This window comes from Coregonus clupeaformis, chromosome 27 (genome assembly GCF_020615455.1).
Source record: "Coregonus clupeaformis isolate EN_2021a chromosome 27, ASM2061545v1, whole genome shotgun sequence".
Lineage (NCBI taxonomy): Eukaryota > Metazoa > Chordata > Actinopteri > Salmoniformes > Salmonidae > Coregonus > Coregonus clupeaformis.
The window spans coordinates 43,585,999-43,609,609 of record NC_059218.1 but is presented as its reverse complement, the minus strand read 5'-3'; the positions used below and the strand labels follow the sequence as shown (position 1 = coordinate 43,609,609).

The window sequence follows — 23,611 nt, the reverse complement described above, 5'->3', positions numbered from 1 at the left end:
AGCAAGGAGTCACAGGAGGCAAACCTATAGTCACAGAATTAGGTAAGGCACTAGGTAAGGCACTAGGTAAGGCACTAGGTAAGGCACTAGGTAAGGCACTAGGTAAGGCACTATACGCTCATCTGGAAAAAACTAAATGTAAGAAACAGAAGGACAATAAGAAAGCCCGAAAATATGGAGCTCAATGTCCCATTTTGGTAAAAGGGGACACATGTTCACTATGTGCCCTGGGGAACGCAAGACCTGGAAGTTCTGATGATTAGACTGCCTGCACGAAGGAGCAGGAAAATGGATTAGAACATTTGAAGAACAAACGATGAGGAAGCTACTGGCGGTGGGAGACCTGAAGGCATTGCTGGCCAGGGATGGTGGGAGTGGCCAAAATGGAGAACTTGTTGCAGGCGGATGGCCTCATACCGGCGGTGCGGAGAACGGTACTGGATGGAGTGGCCTTTGACAATTATAGGCCAGGACTATGGCACACTCTGAGAATAGAGTATCCAGCCAAAATATACCCTAAAGAACTGAGAGGGGAGCCATTGGGGGATAAAGAAAACCCGTCAGGTTACCTGGAGGACCATCTCAGGAGGTGGCGACAAGAAACAGAAAGGGATCCAGAGGGGGATCCACTGATGACAACACTGTTCAGGACATCAGTGATGGAAGCAATGCCAACGCCTGTCAGAAACAGACTAGAAGATGTGATGGGACTAACGTCAAAATCACACAAAGAGTTCTGCGACCATGTTATCCACGCAGTGGAGAAATACAGGAAGGACGAACAGAAACTGACAGAGCAAGGGAGAGACATTCAAAGAAAACTGACACAGATGCAGCTGGAAGAGCTGACAAGAAAGAACAAAAAGAGAACACGAGCTCCAGTGATTTCTCCGGCACCGCCGGAGGAGGGCGCCATGGCACCTGTTCTCCAAGGAGGTCAACAAATACTGACTCAGCAGCAAGGCACAAGCTGCCTTACCAGTAGTGAATGTGTACACACACAACAGTGGCAAAACAGAGGAAATGAAAGCAGACCAAAAAAATCCAGGGTAGCAATCACAGCAGCAGACACACCAGAATGGTGGACCAAGAAGACCAGGTGTCTGCTGGAGGTGCAATCAATCAAGACATACAAAAAGGAATTGTCCTACCAAGCCGTGGTGGCCTAGGCAACCACAACAGGGTAATTGGCAAGGAAATGGCCCCAGCTCAGCTGAATGGAGGCAGTCTCAGACATAGGCTCCACAGGGCCCAGTGAACCCGTGGGGAGGACCAAATCATGGATACTAGGGATGCCCAGGGAATCCTAAAGGGGAGGGTCAGCTAGTGGCAGTAACTATGCAGGCTGATGAAGAACCTATGCTGCAGGTTCAAGAGAATAATAGAGGCGCCCCAATGATGATAGATACTGGAGCAACTTACTCATGTGTAAGTCCAAATTATGCCTCTCAACTCCCCATATCAGGCAAATAGGCACAGACAGTAGAATTTCCATGACAAATGCAGTTAATACATATGACAGTTCCAGTCAAATTAGAAGCAGGAAAAGCTACATGTATACATATATTAGTATCAAAACAAACACTCCAGTTAATTTAGTAGGAGGAGAGGCACTGTGTAGAATGGGGGTCCAAATTAAATTCACATCAGGGGGACTAATAATAGTTCAGGAAGGGGTATGTCCAAAGAAGTTGATGGACCAGACCATTATCACATTAGTAAACTGTTTTGGTGGAGGGGGGCCACAGGCATGTGGGGAAGTGAAACCAATGAGGCAAGCGATAGCAGATTTTGAGTTTTCGAAGTCACGAAGCGTGTTGGACGTGATCGAGTGGGAGCAGTGCGACTAGGGGAAAGCCTAGGGGTTTAAATCTCATGAGACTTCATTTCGTTTTATGTGCACTGGATTGTGGAATTCACCAGGGAAGGGAGCAGTCATGAGTGATGTTCTTGAGGGTTTTCTGAGTGGGGAAATCAGGAGATGTGGCAATAGAGAGTGATAATTTCGAATTTAAATTGTTTGGACTGGTTAAGAGGTATCAAAATGGAAACTAATTAAATGTGTACTTTTTCTTCCAGGAAAAAGGGGGGAGTGATTTTCTATTTTCTTTGAAATATTTTCCGAGACTATAAATAAGGCCTGGCCATTTTTACTCTATGTTTGTCAAACATAGAGTTGTTTTACTCTATGTTTGTCAAATAACCACAAGCAACCCACTTAGTATGAAATTTTAGCTGTATAGGATTTTAAAATTTATTTTAGGGTTCTTTTCACGGGATAGAAGTGATATATCTTAAAGGGGCAAACACATGTAATTTTAGGTTGTATGTACTGAATGAGTTTTAAGTAAATACATGTGATTTTTTTAAAGAGCTGTACTAAGGACTTACTGTACACTCGAGATACAACATTTATGAAATGTTTTGACAGTTGTAAATGATTAGTCTACTATAGAATGAAACACTTCTTTGAAAGGTTTGAATGACCTCGTACCTTTGTCCTGACTTTCTAGTGTGATTTGATCACCCACACTGGAAACCGAGTGACATAGGATGATGAGTTTAAGGTAATTTATTACACAGAGTTAAGGGTCATTTATAATACTGATAATTATAAAGAAGTTTATAATTTGGCAATAATCCTATATATCATTCCAAACAGGACAAGGATGAAGTGAGAGAGTTAGTCCTGGGGGGTGGGGTGGGGGTTGTACCAGGTGTTGTTGGCAACCTCAATGATGGTGAAAGTGGCAGAGACAGATATTTAGATCCATGTTTCCCACCGTAGGAGTGTTCCAACCCCAGGAGAGGAAGATGGCCATGCCATTGGCTAGCATTGTTTTCTTTTTTGTTTGTCTGTGTTTGTGTGTCTTTGCAGCAGTAACTCCGAGCTTCCCTATGGGTAGGCTGGTAGAAGGACACTCTTCGCAGATCGATGTCGATGGATTGAGAGGGACTCTGGCTGATCCGGAGACCCTGGTGACGGAAGAAGGTTAACAGCTAAAGTGACCATACATCGTCATCCAGGTTACACCAACGGCTGTACGGATAGAGGGGGACCTGGTATCATCTAAACCATTGTGCCAGAGTACCACGAGGGAACCGATGACCTAGATATGAGGGAGCTGAGGATGCTGGAGCTGGCGAGAATCAGGAAATGGGGGAGGATGGCAATTACTGAAGAGCTACGTGTTCTTGCTGATTCCCTCGCCGGAGGGGCAGACCTTCGAGACTTTCGAGACCTTCGAGACTTCCGAGAACTTCGAGACCTTCAGGACCTTCTAGATCTTCAAGATATTTCAGACAACCAAGACGCACCAGATAGCCTCATCATTGATTTCTCTGCCCTTGATTAGTCCCCCTAAGAATTAGGGGAATGGGATACCGACATTAGTAAAGAGCAAAAGAACAAGACATAGAAGAGAAACAGACAGGATTAAAATGTATTTCTGCACAAGCAGGAACCATAATTAGGATACAAAAATGGATCGCTATTAAAGTACGAGGGTTAAATGGTTATTGGTGTGGGAGGAACCAGCACAAGGATTATGGGGAAGTCACATGGGGTAGTGTGACCTTAAGATAATGAAAGAAAAAGACAGGTGGATCATAGACATAACGATAACAGCCCAAGACATAGATAAACATTTTGATGTAGTACTTAGTGTTAGATTTCCTGGGGGAAGTGTTGTTGGAGTAGTTATTCCTTGGGAAAGTGCACTAAACCCTGTACATGTTAGAGCCATACCAAATGCAGAAGAAAGGGAATGGAAGGAGCCATTAAACAATGATTGCTATAGATGAGTACAATATATTACATTAAAATTAAATAAAGAAAATAGTCTAATATGCACCACGTCTCCGTTAAAATAATTAACAGTAGTTCCAAATCTCCACAGTTACCAGGACTGTGCTATGATTCAACCACAACTTCTGTCATTTAAGGAACTTCTAAATATAAACAATTGTTTAATCAACCAGGATGGGGAGATAAGTGTAAGCAATTAGATGATAGAATAGGAACAAGGAAAAGGGAAACGCCAGAGTAATATCAAATAGACTATGAGCAAATATAGGAGTGTTAAAAAGAACAATTGGGTTATATAATTTGGGAGAATTCAAGTGAGAATGTGAAACTATATGACATTTATACAGACATCCTTTGGAATGCAGACACCCCTCAAAGAAAAATCTATCAGGCAGCAGGATCAAGTATTAGAAATTGGTATTAAGAATGATTGGTGAAACATAATAATTTGTCATATAGTCAATGCTTATAGGGATTTTTTGGATTGGAAATGAACCCAACTAAACTGTTATGATCTGTCCTTTCTCGAGGTTACTACGGATGGTGTCTTGATGCATAGCAGAGATAATTCGGTCCAGAACGGTGTGAACCTCAATAAAAACAAAAAACTCTCTACCCGGCTGAAGAGGAACAACAAAGGCGTTGAAGACGTTCCTGTCCAGCACCACCTCTACCAGGAGACCTGAATCAGAACCAGCATCAAATCAAAGCAATCAACTGCCTTTTCTCTTATGCCTTTTCTCTCAAGAATGTGACAGGAGTCCATATGGAGTGGGCAGGAAGAGAGATCTGTTCAAATAGAACATTTCTCATAGTTTTGGTATACTGGTTGGCAAAATGAACAAAACAGAATGGAGGTAGAGGTGGGGCGGCTCAGATGTGACATTGGAATTGGGACATTGCCATGGGCAATCCAAGATGAACTTTGAAGCTATCTGAAGAACATAATGAAGACACGCCAGAAGATTGAGAGCCGGGGGAGGAAGGGATTGCTATTTAAGGTGTTAGGTTGATTACGGAGGTATTACACACTGCTACATTTTATAGTAATTTAGACTAAGATTGCATTGAGATACTGATCTGTAGTTATTCTCCTTATGAGGAAGCTAATAATTATACTGTATGTTAATATAAATATACATTCTGCCAGTGTCAATGAGTGCTAAGGTGAGGGTTTTAACTTTGAGTGATGGAACCAAGGTTAATAATTAAGAATTGTCATTCTAAATTTGTTTTGGGTAATTAATTTGATTATGAGTTGTAAGCTGACTGATTTGTCCTGAATAAGTTATTAATATAAATAAATATAAATAATAAATATGACATTTAGCAGACGCTTTTATCCAAAGCGACTTACAGTCATGTGTGCATACATTTTTACGTATGGGTGGTCCCGGGGATCGAACCCACTACCCTGGCGTTACAAGCGCCATGCTCTACCAATTGAGCTACAGAGTTAATATGTTAATATGCTATATTAACTTTTTTTATTTTATTTTTTCTGTTGTATTTTTGACTTAATGTTTTGTTTACCCCATATGTAACTCTGTGTTGTTGTTTTTATCGCACTGCTTTGCTTTATCTTGGCCAGGTCGCAGTTGTAAATGAGAACTTGTTCTCAACTGGCTGACCGGGTTAAATAAAGGTGAAATAAAAAAATAAAATAAAAAATATGTTAATAACTAAAGATGTTGACACTATTCCCAACATGTCCTAGATATTATGGTTAAAACAAAATTGAATTTAGTTTATGTGTTGGGATACAAACACATATATTGGAATTGTTTTGAGTAGAAGTATTGATATTTTTCATTGTGAGTATAACCTTGAATGCAAAGACTGTGATTGATAGCATAAACATAATATCCTTTTTTTTAAAGGTTATTGGACAAGTAGTCCCATAAGGAGGGATATGAGGAGGCATTTTTAGTGGACTATGAGATAAAATTGAGTTAATCACGAACATATAGTTAGAATTCTCTGTTGCTAAGCAAGAACTTAATTGGGTCATTTCACTGTGTGTGTGTGTGTGTGTGTGTGTGTGAAGTGGGGATCTGACCTAGGGTCAGATTGCTCGCTCTTACCTAATCCATGGCTGTCTTACCTTATCAGAGACTGAAACCAGACTGTTGCCTGATGCATCTCTCCTCAAACAAAGGTTTTGAGAGCGGAGCCAAAGTTGAACAGCGTTTAGACAAGTCATGAGTGTTTTTGCAAGATAAGGGATTGATTGATTGTATTACTATTGATTCTGAACTGAATGAAAGTTGAATTTAGCCGCCATAATAGACAAAGGGAGTGGGCGGAGTGATAGAGAGACTAAGGGAGTGGGCGGAGTGCTAGAGAGACTAAGGGAGTGGGCGGAGCGATAGAGAGACTAAGAGAGTGGGCGGAGCGATAGAGAGACTAAGGGAGTGGGCAGAGCGATAGAGAGACTAAGAGAGTGGGCGGAGCGATAGAGAGACTAAGGGAGTGGGCGGAGCGATAGAGAGACTAAGGGAGTGGGCGGAGCGATAGAGAGACTAAGGGAGTGGGCGGAGCGATAGAGAGACTAAGGGAGTGGGCGGAGCGATAGAGAGACTAAGGGAGTGGGCGGAGCGATAGAGAGACTAAGGGGAGTGGGCGGAGCGATAGAGACTAAGGGAGTGGGCGGAGCGATAGAGAGACTAAGGGAGTGGGCGGAGCGATAGAGAGACTAAGGGAGTGGGTGGAGCGATAGAGAGACTAAGGGAGTGGGAAACTGAAGAGGGAGGGGTTTTAAGCTAGAGTGTGTGTGAATGAGAGGAGATAGAGGGGAGCGGGGAGAGAGAGGGGAGGCCACTCTGCAGACTAGCTTCACTTTGTTGAATTTCAATAAAGTCAATCTTGATTCTACAAAAACTCTAGAAGAACTTTGATTTTTAATAAAGTATAGTGATTATTTTCCACATCACTTCACAGAGCCATTGAAAAGGAGTGGGACAACATTCCACAGTCCACAATTAACAGCCTGATCAACTCTATGCAAAGGAGTTGTGTCATGCTGCATGAGGCAAATGGTGGTCACACCAGAAACTGACTGGTTTTCTGATCCACGCCTCTTCCTTTTTTTTTATGTATCTTTGACCAACAGATGCATATCTGTATTCCCAGTCATGTGAAATCCATAGATTAGGGCCTAATTCATTTATTTATATTGACAGATATCCTTATATGAACTGTAACTCAGTAAAATATTTTAAAATGTTGCATGTTTGTTCAGTATATGTTGGTTAAGCTATACTACGTGACTAAAGGTATGTGGACACCTGCTCGTCAAACATCTCATTCCAAAATCATGGGCAAAAATATGGAGTTGGTCCCCATTTGCTGCTATAACAGCCTCCACTCTTCTGGGAAGGCTTTCCACTAGATGTTGGAACATTGCTGCGGGGACTTGCTTCCATTTAGCCACAAGAACATTAGTGAGGTCGGGACATGATGTTGGGCGATTAGGCTTGGCTCACAGTCGGCATTCCAATTCATCCCAAAGGTGTTCGATGGGGTTGAGGTCAGGGCTCTGTGCAGGCCAGGCAAGTTCTTCCACACCAATCTCGACAAACCATTTCTGTATGGACCTTGCTTTGTGCACGAGGGCATTGTCATGCTGAAACAGGAGTGGACCATCCCCAAACTGTTGACACAAAGTTGGAAGCACAGAATCGTCAAGAATGACATTGTATGCTGTAGAGTTAAGATTTCCCTTCACTAGAACTAAGGGGCCTGAATTAGGAAAACAGCCCCATACCATTATTCCTCCTCCACCAACCTTTACAGTTGGCCCTATGCATTGGACCAGGTAGTGTTCTCCTGGCATCCACCAAACCCAGATTCATCCATTGGACTGCCAGGTAGTGAAGCGTGATTAATTACTCCAGGGAATGCTTTTCCACTCCTCAGAGTCTAATGACGGCAAGCTTTACACCACTCCAGCCGACGCTTGGCATTGCTCATGGTGATCTTAAGCTTGTGTGTGGCTGCTCGGCCATAGAACCCATTTCATGAATCTCCCGACTAACAGTTCTCGTGCTGAAGTTGCTTTCCAGAGACAGTTTGAAACTCGGTAGTGAGTGCTGCAACCGAGGTCAGACAATTTTTACTCCCTACGTACTTCAGAACTCGGCGGTCGCGTTCTGTGAGCATGTGTGGCCTACCACTTAGCGGTTGAGCCGTTGTTGCTCCTAGACGTTTCCACTTCACAGTAACAGCACTTACAGTTGACCGGGGCAGCTCTAGCAGGGCAGAAATGTGACAAATTGACTTGTTGGAAAGGTGGCATCCTATGACGGTGCCATGTTGAAGGTCACTGAGCTCTTCAGTAAGGCCATTCTACTGACAATGTTCCCTATGGAGATTGCATATCTGTGTGCTCGATTTTATACACACGGATGTGGCTGAAATAGCCAAATCCACTAATTTGAAGCGGTGCCCACATACTTTTTGTATATATAGTTTATTTAGAACTCACGCATGACAAGGTTAATTATAATCCACATAATAATTCACATTTCCTCTTTCTATATGATTATTTTTGTCAGATGTTACTATGGTATATTGAAGTATAATTACAAGTATTCCATAAGTGTCAAAGGCTTTTATTGACAATTACATTAAGTTTATGCAAAGAGTCAATATTTGCAGTGTTGACCCTTCTTTTTCAAGACCTCTGCAATCCGCCCTGGCATGCTGTCAATTAACTTCTGGGCCACATCCTGACTGATGGCAGCCCATTCTTGCATAATCAATGCTTGGAGTTTGTCAAAATGTGTGGGTTTTTGTTTGTCCACCCGCCTCTTGAGGATCGACCACAAGTTCTCAATGGGATTAAGGTCTGGGGAGTTTCCTGGCCATGGACCCAAAATGTCGATGTTTTGTTCCCCGAGCCACTTAGTTATTGCTTTTGCCTTATGGCAAGGCGCTCCATCATGCTGGAACAGGAAATTGTTCGTTACCAAACAGTTATTGGATGGTTGGGAGAAGTTGCGCTCGGAGGATGTGTTGGTACCATTCTTTATTCATGGCTGTGTTCTTAGGCAAAATTGTGAGTGAGCCCACTCCCTTGGCTGAGAAGCAACCCCACACATGAATGGTCTCAGGATGCTTTACTGTTGGCATGACACAGGACTGATGGTAGCGCTCAACTTGTCTTCTCCGGACAAGGTGTTTTCCGGATGCCCCAAACCATCGGAAAGGGGATTCATCAGAGAAAATGACTTTACCCCAGTCCTCAGCAGTCCAATCCCTGTACCTTTTGCAGAATATCAGTCTGTCCCTGATGTTTTTCCTGGAGAGAAGTGGCTTCCTCGCAGCCCTTCTTGACACCAGGCTATCCTCCAAAAGTCTTCGCCTCACTGTGTGTGGAGATGCACTCACACTTGCCTGCTGCCATTCCTGAGCAAGCTCTGCACTGGCGGTGCCCCGATCCCGCAGCTGAATCAACTTTAGGAGACGGTCCTGGCGCTTGCTGGACTTTCTTGGGCGCCCTGAAGCCTTCTTCACAACAATTGAACCTCTCTCCTTTAAGTTATTGACGATCCAATAAATGGTTGATTTAGGTGCAATCTTACTAGCAGCAATATCCTTGCCTGTGAAGCCCTTTTTGTGCAAAGCAATGATGACGGCACGTGTTTCCTTGCAGGTAACCATGGTTAACAGAGGAAGAACAATGATTTCAAGCACCACCCTCCTTTTAAAGCTTCCAGTCTGTTATTCGAACTCAATCAGCATGACAGTGATCTCCAGCCTTGTCCTCGTCAACACTCTCACCTTTGTTAACGAGAGAATCACAGACATGATGTCAGCTGGTCCTTTTGTGGCAGGGCTGAAATGTTTTTTTGGGGATTAAGTTCATTTTCATGGCAAAGAGGGACTTTGCAATGAATTGCAATTCATCTGATCACTCTTCATAACATTCTGGAGTATATGCAAATTGCCATCATAAAAACTGAGGCAGCAGACTTTGTGAAAATTAATATTTGTGTCATTCTCAAAACTTTTGACCACGACTGTATGTGTGTGTGTGTGTGTGTGAGAGAGAGAGAGAGAGAGAGAGAGAGAGAGAGAGAGAGAGAGAGAGAGAGAGAGAGAGAGAGAGTATTGTTTTATTATTTGCATGTGTGCTGCAAAAAAGTGTTCCTTCCCATTTTGTTTTCTTTCACCAGTCTTTTGCATGTCTCTATGGGGAAATAATATGACTAAACAACCATTGGAGATGCCATTCATCCCTCCATCATGACATCACTACTGAAATCAGATAGCAGGAAGTTCAGGTATTGAAATGTACCTGTATAACATCCACCTGTCCAAGAGGTGACAGAACCACTCGGAGAGAGAGAGAGAGAGAGAGAGAGAGAGAGAGAGAGGGAGAGCTGACAACAAAATAAAACAACAACTAAGACAACATCCACATCAACAACATCCACAACAACAACAACAAGGTCCAAAACAACAACATCCACAACAACAACAAGATCGAAAACAATAACAACAGCAAACATCAGGTATGAGGATTTATTTCATATCTTTGCATGTATAACTGTTGAAAGAATAAAGTACAACACATTTTGTAAATGAGTATTTTTATTTGGTAAATGAGTATTGCTCATGTTTATAAATCAATATTTTTGAGCAGTTGAACACCAGTAAATACTATGCTGGACGTGCATACTGTGCATGAAAAAAAGTAATGTGATTTAAAATGTGATATGCTCCTTCAAACAATGATTATAGACAGCCTAAATACATATTACAGTTTTTTTTCAAATACATCGGTCAAATACTGAAGCCACTTTTTCAAAACTCTTCACACAGTCTGCATTACCAACATGCATCTTGGCCAAACAGTTAATCTCACCTCCAAAACTGACTAAAACCACCAAAACACTTCATACATGTTTCAAAGTAAGCTCGTTCGACCATGTCACTGGCAACAATTCTCCCTCAGAAAGCATACATTGTCACTCAAAACACACTGACCTAAAAAAAACACTAACAACAGGGAGCATTACATAAATGATTAACTTTCCTCTTTGAAGTTTGAATGATTTTTCACATACATCAGTATTTCATTATAGAATAACACATTTTCACTTTATTGATTGTATTTAAAGTATATGTAACAAGAAGGATTCAGAAATGCAGCAATTTGCTTCAATAGCCTTTATTTGTTCGATATCTTTGCATATAGTAATTTTCTTGTGAACATTTTAGTTGAAACAAAAAACTAATTCCTGAAATTCCAGGGCTGCAATAATAATTACAAAAAAAAAACATCAATGTATAGTATAATCCGTCATACTGTACAGTACTGTGAGGGTTCCAGTTCTCCCTCTCTCCTGCATTTGGCCACAAGTTCTCATCAGCATCGCATCTTATTTCTTCTCTGGTGACACATCTTGGAAAGTATCTTCTGGAATGTCTAATCCAACCCTGGCAGTCTTCAGGAGAAGTTTCTTTTTACAGTACTTTACATTATACATAGCTGTAACAGACATCTTACCTGGACATATTGATACCGGAGTTCTTTCATACGTTTCTCTCAAAGGGTGTACAACTGCTTCATCCTTATTTTATGTTTCTCTAGGACTCTGGCAATTGTCGTTGTGCTGACCGTATTCACATTCCCAAAAGGGATATTGTCTGCCAGCACTCTGTCCCGAATTTCCCACAGTTTTATTGTATTGTTGCCAATTACCATGTCAACAATGGCAATTTCCTGCGCATCTGATAATATTCTGGCTCTCCCTCCTGTGGGAGGCAACCTTTTGGATCCTACTGAAAAACACAAAACAATCAACATATTTCAAAATGTCAGTACATGTAAAAATGTGAACATACTGTATTGTACTGTAATATGTAGTTCAATTATCATTGAAGGATGCACATCTCACCTGTTGTTTTGCCGGAAAATGTGTATTATTCATGCAACTGTTGAATGCTGCAGATTTGGTTGCACCCTTAAACCGGCCTCTCTCAAACATGGTCAATAATTGTGGCCCTTATCTCATCAGAGACCTCCGCTCTTGGTCTTCCTCTCCTTTGTCCTCCACGCCACTACTCTTTCCCCACCAACCTGTCTTCCTTGATCCATGTTTCCGAACTAAATCATTCCGAAGCCGTCCTCTTTTGTCTGTTTGGTAACGAGACTAAAAAACAGGACACTTGGGTAGGCGTTCAGCTGAAATTGCAATCAGCTGTGTTTGGAATGATGAAATATTCTGCTGAGATTTTCTATATGTTTCAATCTGGTTACTGCAGAAATGCCATCATTCTGTTTTGAATTTGTTTTTAACAGTTTTGGAAACAGTGTGTTAGCATTTGAAAACATGTGCTGCAAATATATCGTTTTGCAGGTGGTGGAGTATGAATGAGAAAAGAGTTCATGGATTTCGGAGAATGTGGTAATTGAATGCATTTTGTGTGAAAGCAATGGAAAAATGATTCACAGTTTGGTCCACATACACTTCTGTTACGCTGACTGTGTGCAGAGTTTTGACAATGTGACATCAGTTTTGACCAATGCATGTTAGCAATTGAAAAAAAAACTGTAATACAGTACCGGAGAACTTTATGTCTGTGTTTTCAGTCATTACTTTTCAGAACACTTAATGCATCTGTATCATGTTGTTAGTAGAAGTTCCAGTTAACTTTAGTTTTCCCTCCAATCTCCAGGGATGGGTCAACCTCAACCTCTGTTCCTCCTCCTCCTTTTCTCAGGTAACCCTTCATTTCTGTGTGTGTGTGTGTGTGTGTGTGTGTGTGTGTGTTGTGTGGTTGTGTGTGTGTGTGTGTGTGTGTGTGTGTATGTACGTGCGTGCCTGCGTGCGTGCGTGTCTCTCTGTGTGTGTGTGTCTCTGTGTGTGTGTGTGCAGCCATATGTGTTTGTCCATGTGTGTGTGTGTGTGTGTGTGCATCTTTTTCCACATTTTGTTACGTTACAGCCTTATTCTAAAATTGATTAAATAAAACATTGTCCTTAACAATCTACACACAATACCCCATAATGACAAAGTGAAAACAGGTTTTGAGAATTTTTTGCAAATGTATTCAGACTAGAAATTGAGCTCAGGTGCATCCTGTTTCATTCATTATCCTTGAGATGATTCTACAACTTGATTGGAGTCCACATGTGGTAAATTCAATTGAGTGGACATGATTTGGAAAGAAACAAACCTGTCTAAATAAGGTTCCATAGTAGACAGTGCATGTCAGAACAAAAACCAAGCCATGAGGTCGAAGGAATTGTCCGTAGAGCTCCTAGACACATAATGTTGAGGCACAGATCTCGGGAAGGGTACCTCTGTAGCTCAATTGGTAGAGCATGGCGCTTGTAACGCCAGGGTAGTGGGTTCGATCCCCGGGACCACCCATACGTAAAAATGTATGCACACATGACTGTAAGTCGCTTTGGATAAAAGCGTCTGCTAAATGGCATATTATTACCAAAAGATTTCTGCAGCATTGAAGATCCCAAAGAACACAGTGGCCTCCATCATTCTTAAATGGAAGAAGTTTGGAACCACCAAGACTCTTCCTAGAGCTGACCGCAAAGCCAAATGGAGCAATCGGGGGAGAAGGGCCTTGGTCAGGGAGGTGACCAAGAACCCGATGGTCACTCTGACAGAGCTCTAGAGTTCCTCTGTGGAGATGGGAACCTTCCAGAAGGACAACCATCTCTGCAGCACTCCACCAATCAGGCCTTTATGGTAGAGTGGCCAGACGGAAGCCACTTCTCATTAAATGGCACATGACAGCCTGCTTGGAGTTTGCCAAAAGGCACCTAAAGACTCTCAGACCATGAGAAACAAGATTATCTGGTCTGATGAAACCAAGATTGAACGTCACGTCTGGTGGAAACCTGGCATCATCCTTACAGTGAAGCATGGTGGTGGCAGCATCATGCTGTGGGTATGTTTTTGAAGCGGCAAGGACTGAAGGACTAGTCAGGTTCGAGGGAAAGATGAACGGAGCAAAGTACATAGAGATCCTTGATGAAAACCTGCTCCAGAGCGCTCAGGACCTCAGACTGGGGCGAAGGTTCACCTTCCAAACGCACAACAACCCTAAGCACACAGCCAAGACAACGCAGAGTGGCTTCGGGACAAGTCTTTGAATGTCCTTGAGTGGCTCAGCCAGAGCCCGGAATTGAACCCGATCGAACATCTCTGGAGAGACCTGAAAATAGCTGTGCAGTGACGCTCTCCATTCAACCTGACAGAGCTTGAGAGGATCTGCAGAGAAGAATGGGAGAAACTCCCCAAATACAGGTGTGTTTAGCTTGTAGGGTCATACCCAAGAAGACTCGAGGCTGTAATCGCTGCCAAAGGTGCTTAAACAAAGTACTGCGTAAAGGGTCTGAATACTTATGTAAATGTAATATTTCATTTTTTCATTTCAAATAAAAATCTCTAAAAACCTGTTGTTGCTTTGTCATTATGGGGTATTGTGTAAATCGATATGAAAAACAACAACAATTTAATCCATTTTAGAATAAGGCTGTAACGTAACAAACTGTGTAAAAAGTCAAGGGGTCTGAATACTTTCCGAAGGCACTGTAAGTGTAATTGACAGTACAGAACGTGAGCATGTATTTGTGTAACTGTGTATGTTTGTCCAGTAATGTTGGTTTGTTCTCCACAGGGCTGTCCATCCTCCCCTCATGCCTCCCTCATCAGTTCCACTTTGTGAACATGAATAAGACCTGGACTGAAGCTCAGAGAATCTGCAGACAGAACTACACTGACCTGGCCACCATTGATGACACGGCAGATATGAAGAAGCTCAATAACACTGTAGCAGCTAGTTGGAGTGGATCAGCCTGGATAGGGTTGTATAAAAACAGCTGGAGGTGGTCTCTGGGAGACAGAGAGTTAGAGGGGGAGGGGTTTTGGGACAACGGATATCCAAATAATTATCCCAACAACAATGAGTTATGTGTGTATATGATGCTAAATCAGTCTTGGCAAAATTACAAATGTGGCGGCAATTATTTTTTTGTCTGCTATGATGGTGAGTTCACCTGTCTATTTCCTCGTCAATCAGAGATGTTGTCAAATACTAAATCATTTTATTCAGATAAGAGATTCATATTTTATTTTTTTTACAAACAATTTATTTACAAACATTCATCTGTATTGGTATTTTGTTATATATATTTTTTTCTTTCTCAAATAGACAAAAAAACGACCAATAAGTACATTCACATCACTGAAGATAAGACTTGGAGTGAGGCTCAGAAATACTGTCGGGAGAACCACAAAGACCTGGCCAGTGTGAGGAACACAACAGAGAGTGAGGCCATAAGGAGTATCTTACCCTAACACCACTGATACGTACAGAGTGTGGATTGGCCTGAATAAATCTCTTGGAGTCTGGAGGTGGTCCGACCAGAGTGACTCCTCCTACAGAAAGTGGGAGTCTGGCGAGCCGAACAGGGCAAAGAATGGAGACTTCTGTGCAGAAGTAAAATTGTCTGGACGGTGGAACGATGAACGATGTAATAACAACAACAACTTTATTTGCTACGATGGTGAGCTGCTGGCAAAAATCCTCAATATAGATCTACATATAATGATCAATATTACTGTAAAGTATTGATGAGAGGGACTGAACATTTTGGGTAGGGGGTGGGGGGGTGGAGATGGGGATGAATGTTTACTGAATAACAATAGTTTTCTATAATGTCTCTGTTTCCCCCTCTTCCTCCAGATGAGCTGGTCCTGGTCCCAGAGAACAAGACGTGGTCAGAAGCCCTGTGGCACTGCAGAGACCTGGACATGGAGCTGGTGTCTGCCCACAACCAGAACATCCAGCACTGGGTCCGACAGAGAGCCAAGAAGGCCTCCACTCCCTTCGTCTGGCTGGGCCTGAGGTACACCTGCACCCTGGACTTCTGGTTCTGGGTCAATGGAGAAGAGTCCTGCTACCACAACTGGGCCGACGGGGAGGGCTACAACACTGGCAAGGAGCAGTGTGGGAACACAGGGGCCATTCAGAGAGACGGGGGGCAGTGGGTCGGTCTGCCTGAGACTGAGCGATTCAACTTCATCTGCAGCAAAAGTGATGGTGAGATTTGATCTCTTTGATGTGTTGAACCTCTTCCTGTTACCTTCCCCCTTTAGTGCAGCTCAGTTTCCACCTCTCTCTCTCTCTCTCTCTCTCTCTCTCTCTCTCTCTCTCTCTCTCTCTCTCTCTCTCTCTCTCTCTCTCTCTCTCTCTCTCTCTCTCTCTCTCTCTCTCTCTCCCGCTCTTTCTTGTATGGCCTCTCCCACTTACATTCTCTCAATGCAATTTCAATTTAAATTTAAGGACTTTATTGGCACGTGAAACCTATGTTTGCATTGCCAAAGCAAGTGAAATAGATAATAAACCAAAGTTTACAAAAGTGAACAATAAAAATATTAACAGTCAACATTACACTCACAAAAGTACCAAAAGAATAAAGACATTTCAAATGTCATGTTATGTCTATAAACAGTGTTGTAACAATGTGCAAATAGTTAAAGTACAAGGGAAAATAAATAAACATAAATATGGGTTGTATTTACAATGGTGATTGTTCTTCACTGGTTGCCCTTTTCTTGTGGCAACAGGTCAGATATCTTGCTGCTGTGATGGCACACTGTGGTATTTCACCCAGTAGATAAGGGAGTTTATCAAAATTGGATTTGTTTTAGAATTCTTTGTGGATCTCTGTAATCTGAGGGAAATATGTGTCTCTAATATGGTCATACATTTGGCAGGAGGTTAGGAAGTGCAGCTCAATTTAAAACCAGGTCTGCCTATAGCGGCCTTTCTCAATGGAAGGCGATGCTCACTGAGTCTGTACATAGTCAAAGCTTTCCTTAAGTTTGGGTCAGTCAAAGTGGTCAGGTATTCTGCAATGTGTACTCTCTGTTAATAATAATAATAATATTCATAATAATAATAATAATATTATTATTATTATTATTCTCTCTGTTTAGGGCCAAATAGCATTCTAGTTTGCTCAGTTTTTTGTTAATTCTTTCCAATGTGTCACGTAATTATCTTTTTGTTTTCTCATGAGTTGGTTGGGTCTAATTGTGTTGCTGTGCACTGTGATGTCTGTTTGTGTTTTTATGAACAGAGCCCCAGGACCAGCTTGCTTAGGGGACTCTTCTCCGGGTTCATCTGTCTGTAGGTGATGACTTTGTCATGGAAGGTTTAGGAATTGCTGGTTGTAGAATTTAACGGCTCTTTCCTGGATTTTGGTAATTAGCGGGTGTCGGCCTAATTCTGCTCTGCATGCATTATTTGTCTTTTTACATTGTACACTGAGGATGTTTTTGCAGAATTCTGCATGCGGAGTCTCAATTTGGTATTTATCCCATTTTGTGAATTCTTGGTTGGTGAGCGGACCCCAGACCTCACAACCATAAAGGACAATGGGTTCTATAACTGATTCAAGTATTTTTTGCCAGATCCTAATTGGTATGTTGAATTTTATGTTCCTTTTGATGGCATAGAAGGCCCTTCATGCCTTGTCTCTCAGATCGTTCACAGCTTTGTGGAAGCTACCTGTGGTGTTGACGTTAAGGCCGATGTATGTATAGTTTTTTGTTTGCTCTAGGGCAACGGATTCTAGATGGAATTTGTATTTGTGGTCCTGGCAAGTGGACATTTTTTGGAACACCATTATTTTTGTCTTACTGAGATTTACTGTCAGGGCCCAGGTCTGACAGAATCTGTGAAGAAGATCAATGTGCTGCTGTAGGACCTCCTTGATTGGGGACAGAAGAACCAGATCATCAGCAAGCAGTAGACATTTGACTTCAGATTCTAGTAGGGTGAGGCCGGGTGCTGCAGACTGTTCTACTGCCCTCACCAATTAGTTGATATATATGTTGAAGAGGGTGCGGCTTAAACTGCATCCCTGACTCACCCCACGGCACTGTGTTTTTTTTAACCAATTCTAACCGCACACTTGTTGTTTGTGTACATGGATTTTATAATGTCGTATGTTTTTCCCCCAACCCCACTTTCCATCAATTTGTGTAGCAGACACTCATGCCAAATTGAGTCAAAAGCTTTTTTGACATGCATTCGGAAAGTATTTAGACCCCTTGACTTTTTCCACCTTTTGTTACTTTGCAGCCTTATTCTAAAATTTTCTCATCAATCTAAACACAATACCCCATAATGGCAAAGCAAAGTTAGTTTTTTAGAAATGTATTACATATATAAAAATTGAAATATCACATTTACATAAGTATTCAGACCCTTTACTCATTACTTTGTTGAAGCACCTTTGGCAGCGATTACAGCCTCAAGTCTTCTTTGGTATGACGCTACAAGCTTGGCACACCTGTATTTGGGGAGTTTCTCCCATTCTTCTCTGCAGATCCTCTCAAGCTCTGACAGGCTGGATGGGGAGCGTCGCTGCGCAGCTATTTTCAGGTCTCCAGAGATGTTCGATCGGGTTCAAGTCCGGGCTCTGGTTGGGCCACTCAAGGACATTCAGAGACTTGTCCTGAAGCCACTCCTGTGTTGTCTTGGCTTTGTGCTTAGGGTCGTTGTCCTGTTGGAAGGTGAATATTCGCCCCAGTCTGAGGTCCTGAGCGCTCTGGAGCAGGTTTTCATCAAGGATCTCTCTGTACTTTGCTCCGTTCATCTTTCCCTCGATTCTGACTAGTCTCCCAGTCCCTGCCACTGAAAAACATCCCCACAGCATGATGCTGCCACCACCATGCTTCACCGTAGGGATGATGCCAGGTTTCCTCCAGACGTGACACTTGGCATTCTGGCCAAAGAGTTCAATCTTGGTTTCATCAGACCAGAGAATCTTGTTTCTCATGGTCTGAGAGTCCTTTAGCTGCCTTTTGGCAAACTCCAAGCGGGCTGTCATGTGCCTTTTACTGAGGAGTGGCTTCCGTCTCGCCACTCTACCATAAAGGCCTGATTGGTGGAGTGCTGCAGAGACGGTTGTACTTCTGGAAGGTTCTCCCATCTCCACAGAGGAACTCTGGAGCTTTTTCAAAATGACCATCGGGTTCTTGGTCACATCCCTGACCAACGCCCAAAGGCCCTTTTCCCCCGATTGCTCCGTTTGGCCAGGTGGCCAGCTTTAGGAAGAATCTTGGTGGTTCCAAACTTTTTCCATTTAAGAATGATGGAGGCCACTGTGTTCTTGGTTACCTTCAATGCTGCTGACATTTTTTGGTACCTTCCCCAGATCTGTGCCTCCACACGATCATGTCTCGGAGCTCTACGGACAATTCCTCCGACCTCATGGATTGGTTTTTGCTCTGACATGCGCTGTCAACTGTGGGACCTTTTATAGAAAGGTGTGCCTTTCCAAATCATGTCCAATCAATTGAATTTACCACAGGGGGACTCCAATCAAGTTCTGGAAACATCTCAAGGATGATTCAATGAAACAGGATGCACCTGAGCTCAATTTTGAGTCTCATAGCAAAGGGTCTGAAAACGTATGTAAATAAGGTATTTCTGTTTCATTTTGTATTCTTATTGCTACAATTACTAAAAACCTGTTTTCACTTTGTCATTGTGGGGTTTTGTGTGTCGATTGAATAGGACAATTTTTTATTTATTCCATTTTAGAAATAAGGTTCTAACGTAACAAAATGTGGAAAAAGGGAAGAGGTCTGAATACTTTCCGAATGCACTTTTGACTTCAAATTCTAGTAAGGTGAGGCCGGGTGCTGCAGGCTGTTCTAGTGCCCTCGCCAATTCGTTGATATGTATGTTGAAGACGGTGGGGCTGAAGCTGCATCCCTGTCTCACCCCATGACCCTGTCGTACACTTGTTGTTTAACTGTACACTTGTTGTTCGTGTACATGGATTTCATAATGTCGTATGTTTTTTCCCCAAAACCGCTTTCCATCAATTTGTATAGCAGAGCCTCATGCCAAAAGCTTTTTTTAAATCAACAAAGCATGAGAAGACTTTGCCTTTGTGGAAATGTACAAGTCTGCTGTTAATGAAAGTGCCCTCGAATATTCCCAACGTGGCTGTTGCCGCATATCCAACGGTAGTTATTGGGGTCAAATATGTCTCCACTTTTGTGGAATGGGTTGATCAGTCCTTGGTTCTGAATATTGGCAAAGATGCCAGAGCTGAGGATGATGTTAAAAAGTTTAAGTATAGCCAATTGGAATTTGTGATCTGTATACTGCATTTCATTTAGGATACCATCAACACCACAGGCCTTTTTGAGTTGGAGGGTTTGTATTTTGTCCTGTGTTACAGTGTAATTGGAGAATCAAGTGGGTTCTGGTAGTCTTTAATAACTGATTCTAAGATTTGTATTTGATCATGTATATGTTTTTGCTGTTTTGTTCTTTGTTATAGAGCCAAAAAAAGAATGGAGAAGTGGTTTGTTCATACCTCTCCATTTTGGATGGATACCGTAGCTCTTCGTGTTGTTTATTTAGTTCCAATTTTTCCCAGAAGTGGTTCGATTCTATGGATTCTTCAATTACATGACTCTGGGTTGAGGTCAGTGATAAAGTAATCTACCGTACTACTGCCAATGGATGAGCTTTAGGTGTACCTACCATAGGAATCTCGAAGCCTACCATTGACTATGTACAGACCCAGAGTGTGACAGAGCTACAGGAGGTGTGACCCATTTATGTTGGTTGTTTTGTCATAATTGTGTCTAGGGGGGCATATTTGGGAAAGGATACTGTCACCTCCAGGTAGTCGTTTGTCCCCCTGTGTGCTGAGGGTGTCAGGTTCTTGTCCAGTTCTGGCATTTAGGTTGCCACAGACTAGTACATGTCCCTGGGACTGGAAATGATTGATCTCCCCATCTAGGCTGGAGAAGCTGTTTTCATTAAAGTATCGGATTCTAGTGGGGGATATAGGTAGCACACAGGAAGATATTCTTCTCTGTTGAGATAATTTCCTTTTAGATTTATAGCCAAATATAAAATGTTCCTGTTTTGATTAATTTAATACAGTGAGTTAGGTTCTGAACTATACCAAATTAGAATACCCCCTGAGTCCTTTCCTTGTTTTACACCTGGTAGTTTGGTGGATGGGACTACCAGCTCTATGTAACCTAGAAGGCAACGAGTGGGTCCGTCTCCTCTCGCTCTCTATTTCTCTCTCTCTCTCAACGAGTGGGCCCATCTCCACTACACAATGTTTCTCTCGCTCTCTCTCTCTCTCTCTCATTTAATATATTACCTGATACTCTCTCTCGCTCTCTTTCTCTCACTATCTCGTCAAATATATTCCCTGATTCTTTCGCTCGTTCTCTCTCTTTCTCTCTTTCTTTCTATTTCTCTCTCTCTCTTTATCTCTCTCTCTCTCTCGTCAAATGTATTCCCTGATATTCTCTCTCTCGCACTCTCTTCAAATGTATTTCAATATCTTATTTTACAGTATTATTTCCTTTGTTCTCTAATCCAGATTACTAGAACCAGACCCTGATCTCTGGACCAGCTGAATCCTACAGCCCAACATTGATTCAGACCCTGATCTCTGGACCAACTGAACCCTACAACCCAACACATTGTTCCAGACCCTGATCTCTGGACCAACTGAACCCTGCATCCCAACACATTGTTCCAGAACCTGCTCTCTAGACCAGCTGAACCCTACAGCCCAGAATGTTCCAGACATTCTCATTTACATTATATAAGGTGATGGATACACATTGTTTTAAATATATACAGTATATATACAATTATTTTACAGTGAGCTTCAAAAGTATTGGGACAGTGTCACAATGATTAGTTGTTTAGGCTCTGTACTCCAGCACTTTGGAATTGAAATGATACAATTGTGAGTTTAAAGTGCACACTGTCAGCTTTAATTTGAGGGTATTTTCATCCATACTGAGTGAACCGTTTAGAAATTACAGCACTTTTTAAACATAGTCCACCCATTTTATGGGACCAAACGTATTGGGACAAATTAACTTATACAGTGGGGAAAAAAAGTATTTAGTCAGCCACCAATTGTGCAAGTTCTCCCACTTAAAAAGATGAGAGAGGCATTTAATTTTCATCATAGGTACACGTCAACTATGACAGACAAAATAAGAAAAAAAAATCCAGAAAATCACATTGTAGGATTTTTTATGAATTTATTTGCAAATTATGGTGGAAAATAAGTATTTGGTCAATAACAAAAGTTTCTCAATACTTTGTTATATACCCTTTGTTGGCAATGACACAGGTCAGACATTTTCTGTAAGTCTTCACAAGGTTTTCACACACTATTTTGGCCCATTCCTTCATGCAGATCTCCTCTAGAGCAGTGATGTTTTGGGGCTGTCGCTGGGCAACACGGACTTTCAACTCCCTCAAAGATTTTCTATGGGGTTGAGATCTGGAGACTGGCTAGGCCACTCCAGGACCTTGAAATGCTTCTTACGAAGCCACTCCTTCGTTGCCCGGGCAGTGTGTTTGGGATCATTGTCATGCTGAAAGACCCAGCCACGTTTCATCTTCAATGCCCTTGCTGATGGAAGGAGGTTTTCACTCAAAATCTCACGATACATGGCCCCATTCATTCTTTCCTTTACATGGATCAGTCGTCCTGGTCCCTTTGCAGAAAAACAGCCCCAAAGCATGATGTTTACACCCCCATGCTTCACAGTAGGTATGGTGTTCTTTGGATGCAACTCAGCATTCTTTGTCCTCCAAACACGACGAGTTGAGTTTTTACCAAAAAGTTCTATTTTGGTTTCATCTGACCATATGACATTCTCCCAATCCTCTTCTGGATCATCCAAATGCACTCTAGCAAACTTCAGACGGGCCTGTACATGTACTGGCTTAAGCAGGGGGACACGTCTGGAACTGCAGGATTTGAGTCCCTGGCGGCGTGGTGTGTTACTGATGGTAGGCTTTGTTACTTCGGTCCCAGCTCTCTGCAGGTCATTCACTAGGTCCCCCTGTGTGGTTCTGGGATTTTTGCTCACCGTTCTTGTGATAATTTTGACCCCACAGGGTGAGATCTTGCGTGGAGCCCCAGATCGAGGGAGATTATCAGTGGACTTGTATGTCTTCCATTTCCTAATAATTGCTCCCACAGTTGATTTCTTCAAACCAAGCTGCTCACCTATTGCAGATTCAGTCTTCCCAGCCTGGTGCAGGTCTACAATTTTGTTTCTGGTGTCCTCTGACAGCTCTTTGGTCTTGGCCATAGTGGAGTTTGGAGTGTGACTGTTTGAGGTTGTGGACAGGTATCTTTTATACTGATAACAAGTTCAAACAGGTGCTATTAATACAGGTAACGAGTGGAGGACAGAGGAGCCTCTTAAAGAAGAAGTTACAGGTCTGTGAGAGCCAGAAATCTTGCTTGTTTGTAGGTGACCAAATACTTATTTTCCACCATAATTTGCAAATAAATTCATTAAAAATCCTACAGTGTGATTTTCTGGATTTTTTTTTCTTAATTTGTCTGTCATAGTTGACGTGTACCTATGATGAAAATTACAGGCCTCTCTCATCTTTTTAAGTGGGAGAACTTGCACAATTGGTGGCTGACTAAATACTTTTTTCCCCCACTGTATGTGTAATAAAGTAGTCAAAAGTATAGTATTTGGTCCCTTATTCATAGCACGCAATGATTACATAAATCCTGTGACTTTTCAAACTTGTTGCATGCATTTGCTGTTTGTTTTGGTTGTGTTTCAGATTATTTTGTGCCAAACAGAAATTAATGGTATAATAATGTATTGTGTCATTGTGGAGTAACTTTTATTGTTAATAAGAATACGATTTGTTTCTAAACACTTCTACATTAAGGTGGATGCTACCATGGTTACGGATAATCTTTAATGAATA

General features: G+C 42.1%; 1 protein-coding gene across 1 annotated transcript; it reads left to right on the top strand.

Moving 5' to 3' along the window:
* The first annotated feature begins 316 nt into the window (after positions 1-316).
* LOC121541365 (lymphocyte antigen 75-like) lies at positions 317-15,900 on the top strand. Its single transcript, XM_045207956.1, has 4 exons — positions 317-368; positions 14,465-14,616; positions 15,215-15,353; positions 15,533-15,900. The coding sequence occupies exons 1-4, from the start codon at positions 317-319 to the stop codon at positions 15,898-15,900; spliced, it is 711 nt and encodes a 236-aa protein (XP_045063891.1).
* The last annotated feature ends 7,711 nt before the right edge of the window (positions 15,901-23,611 follow it).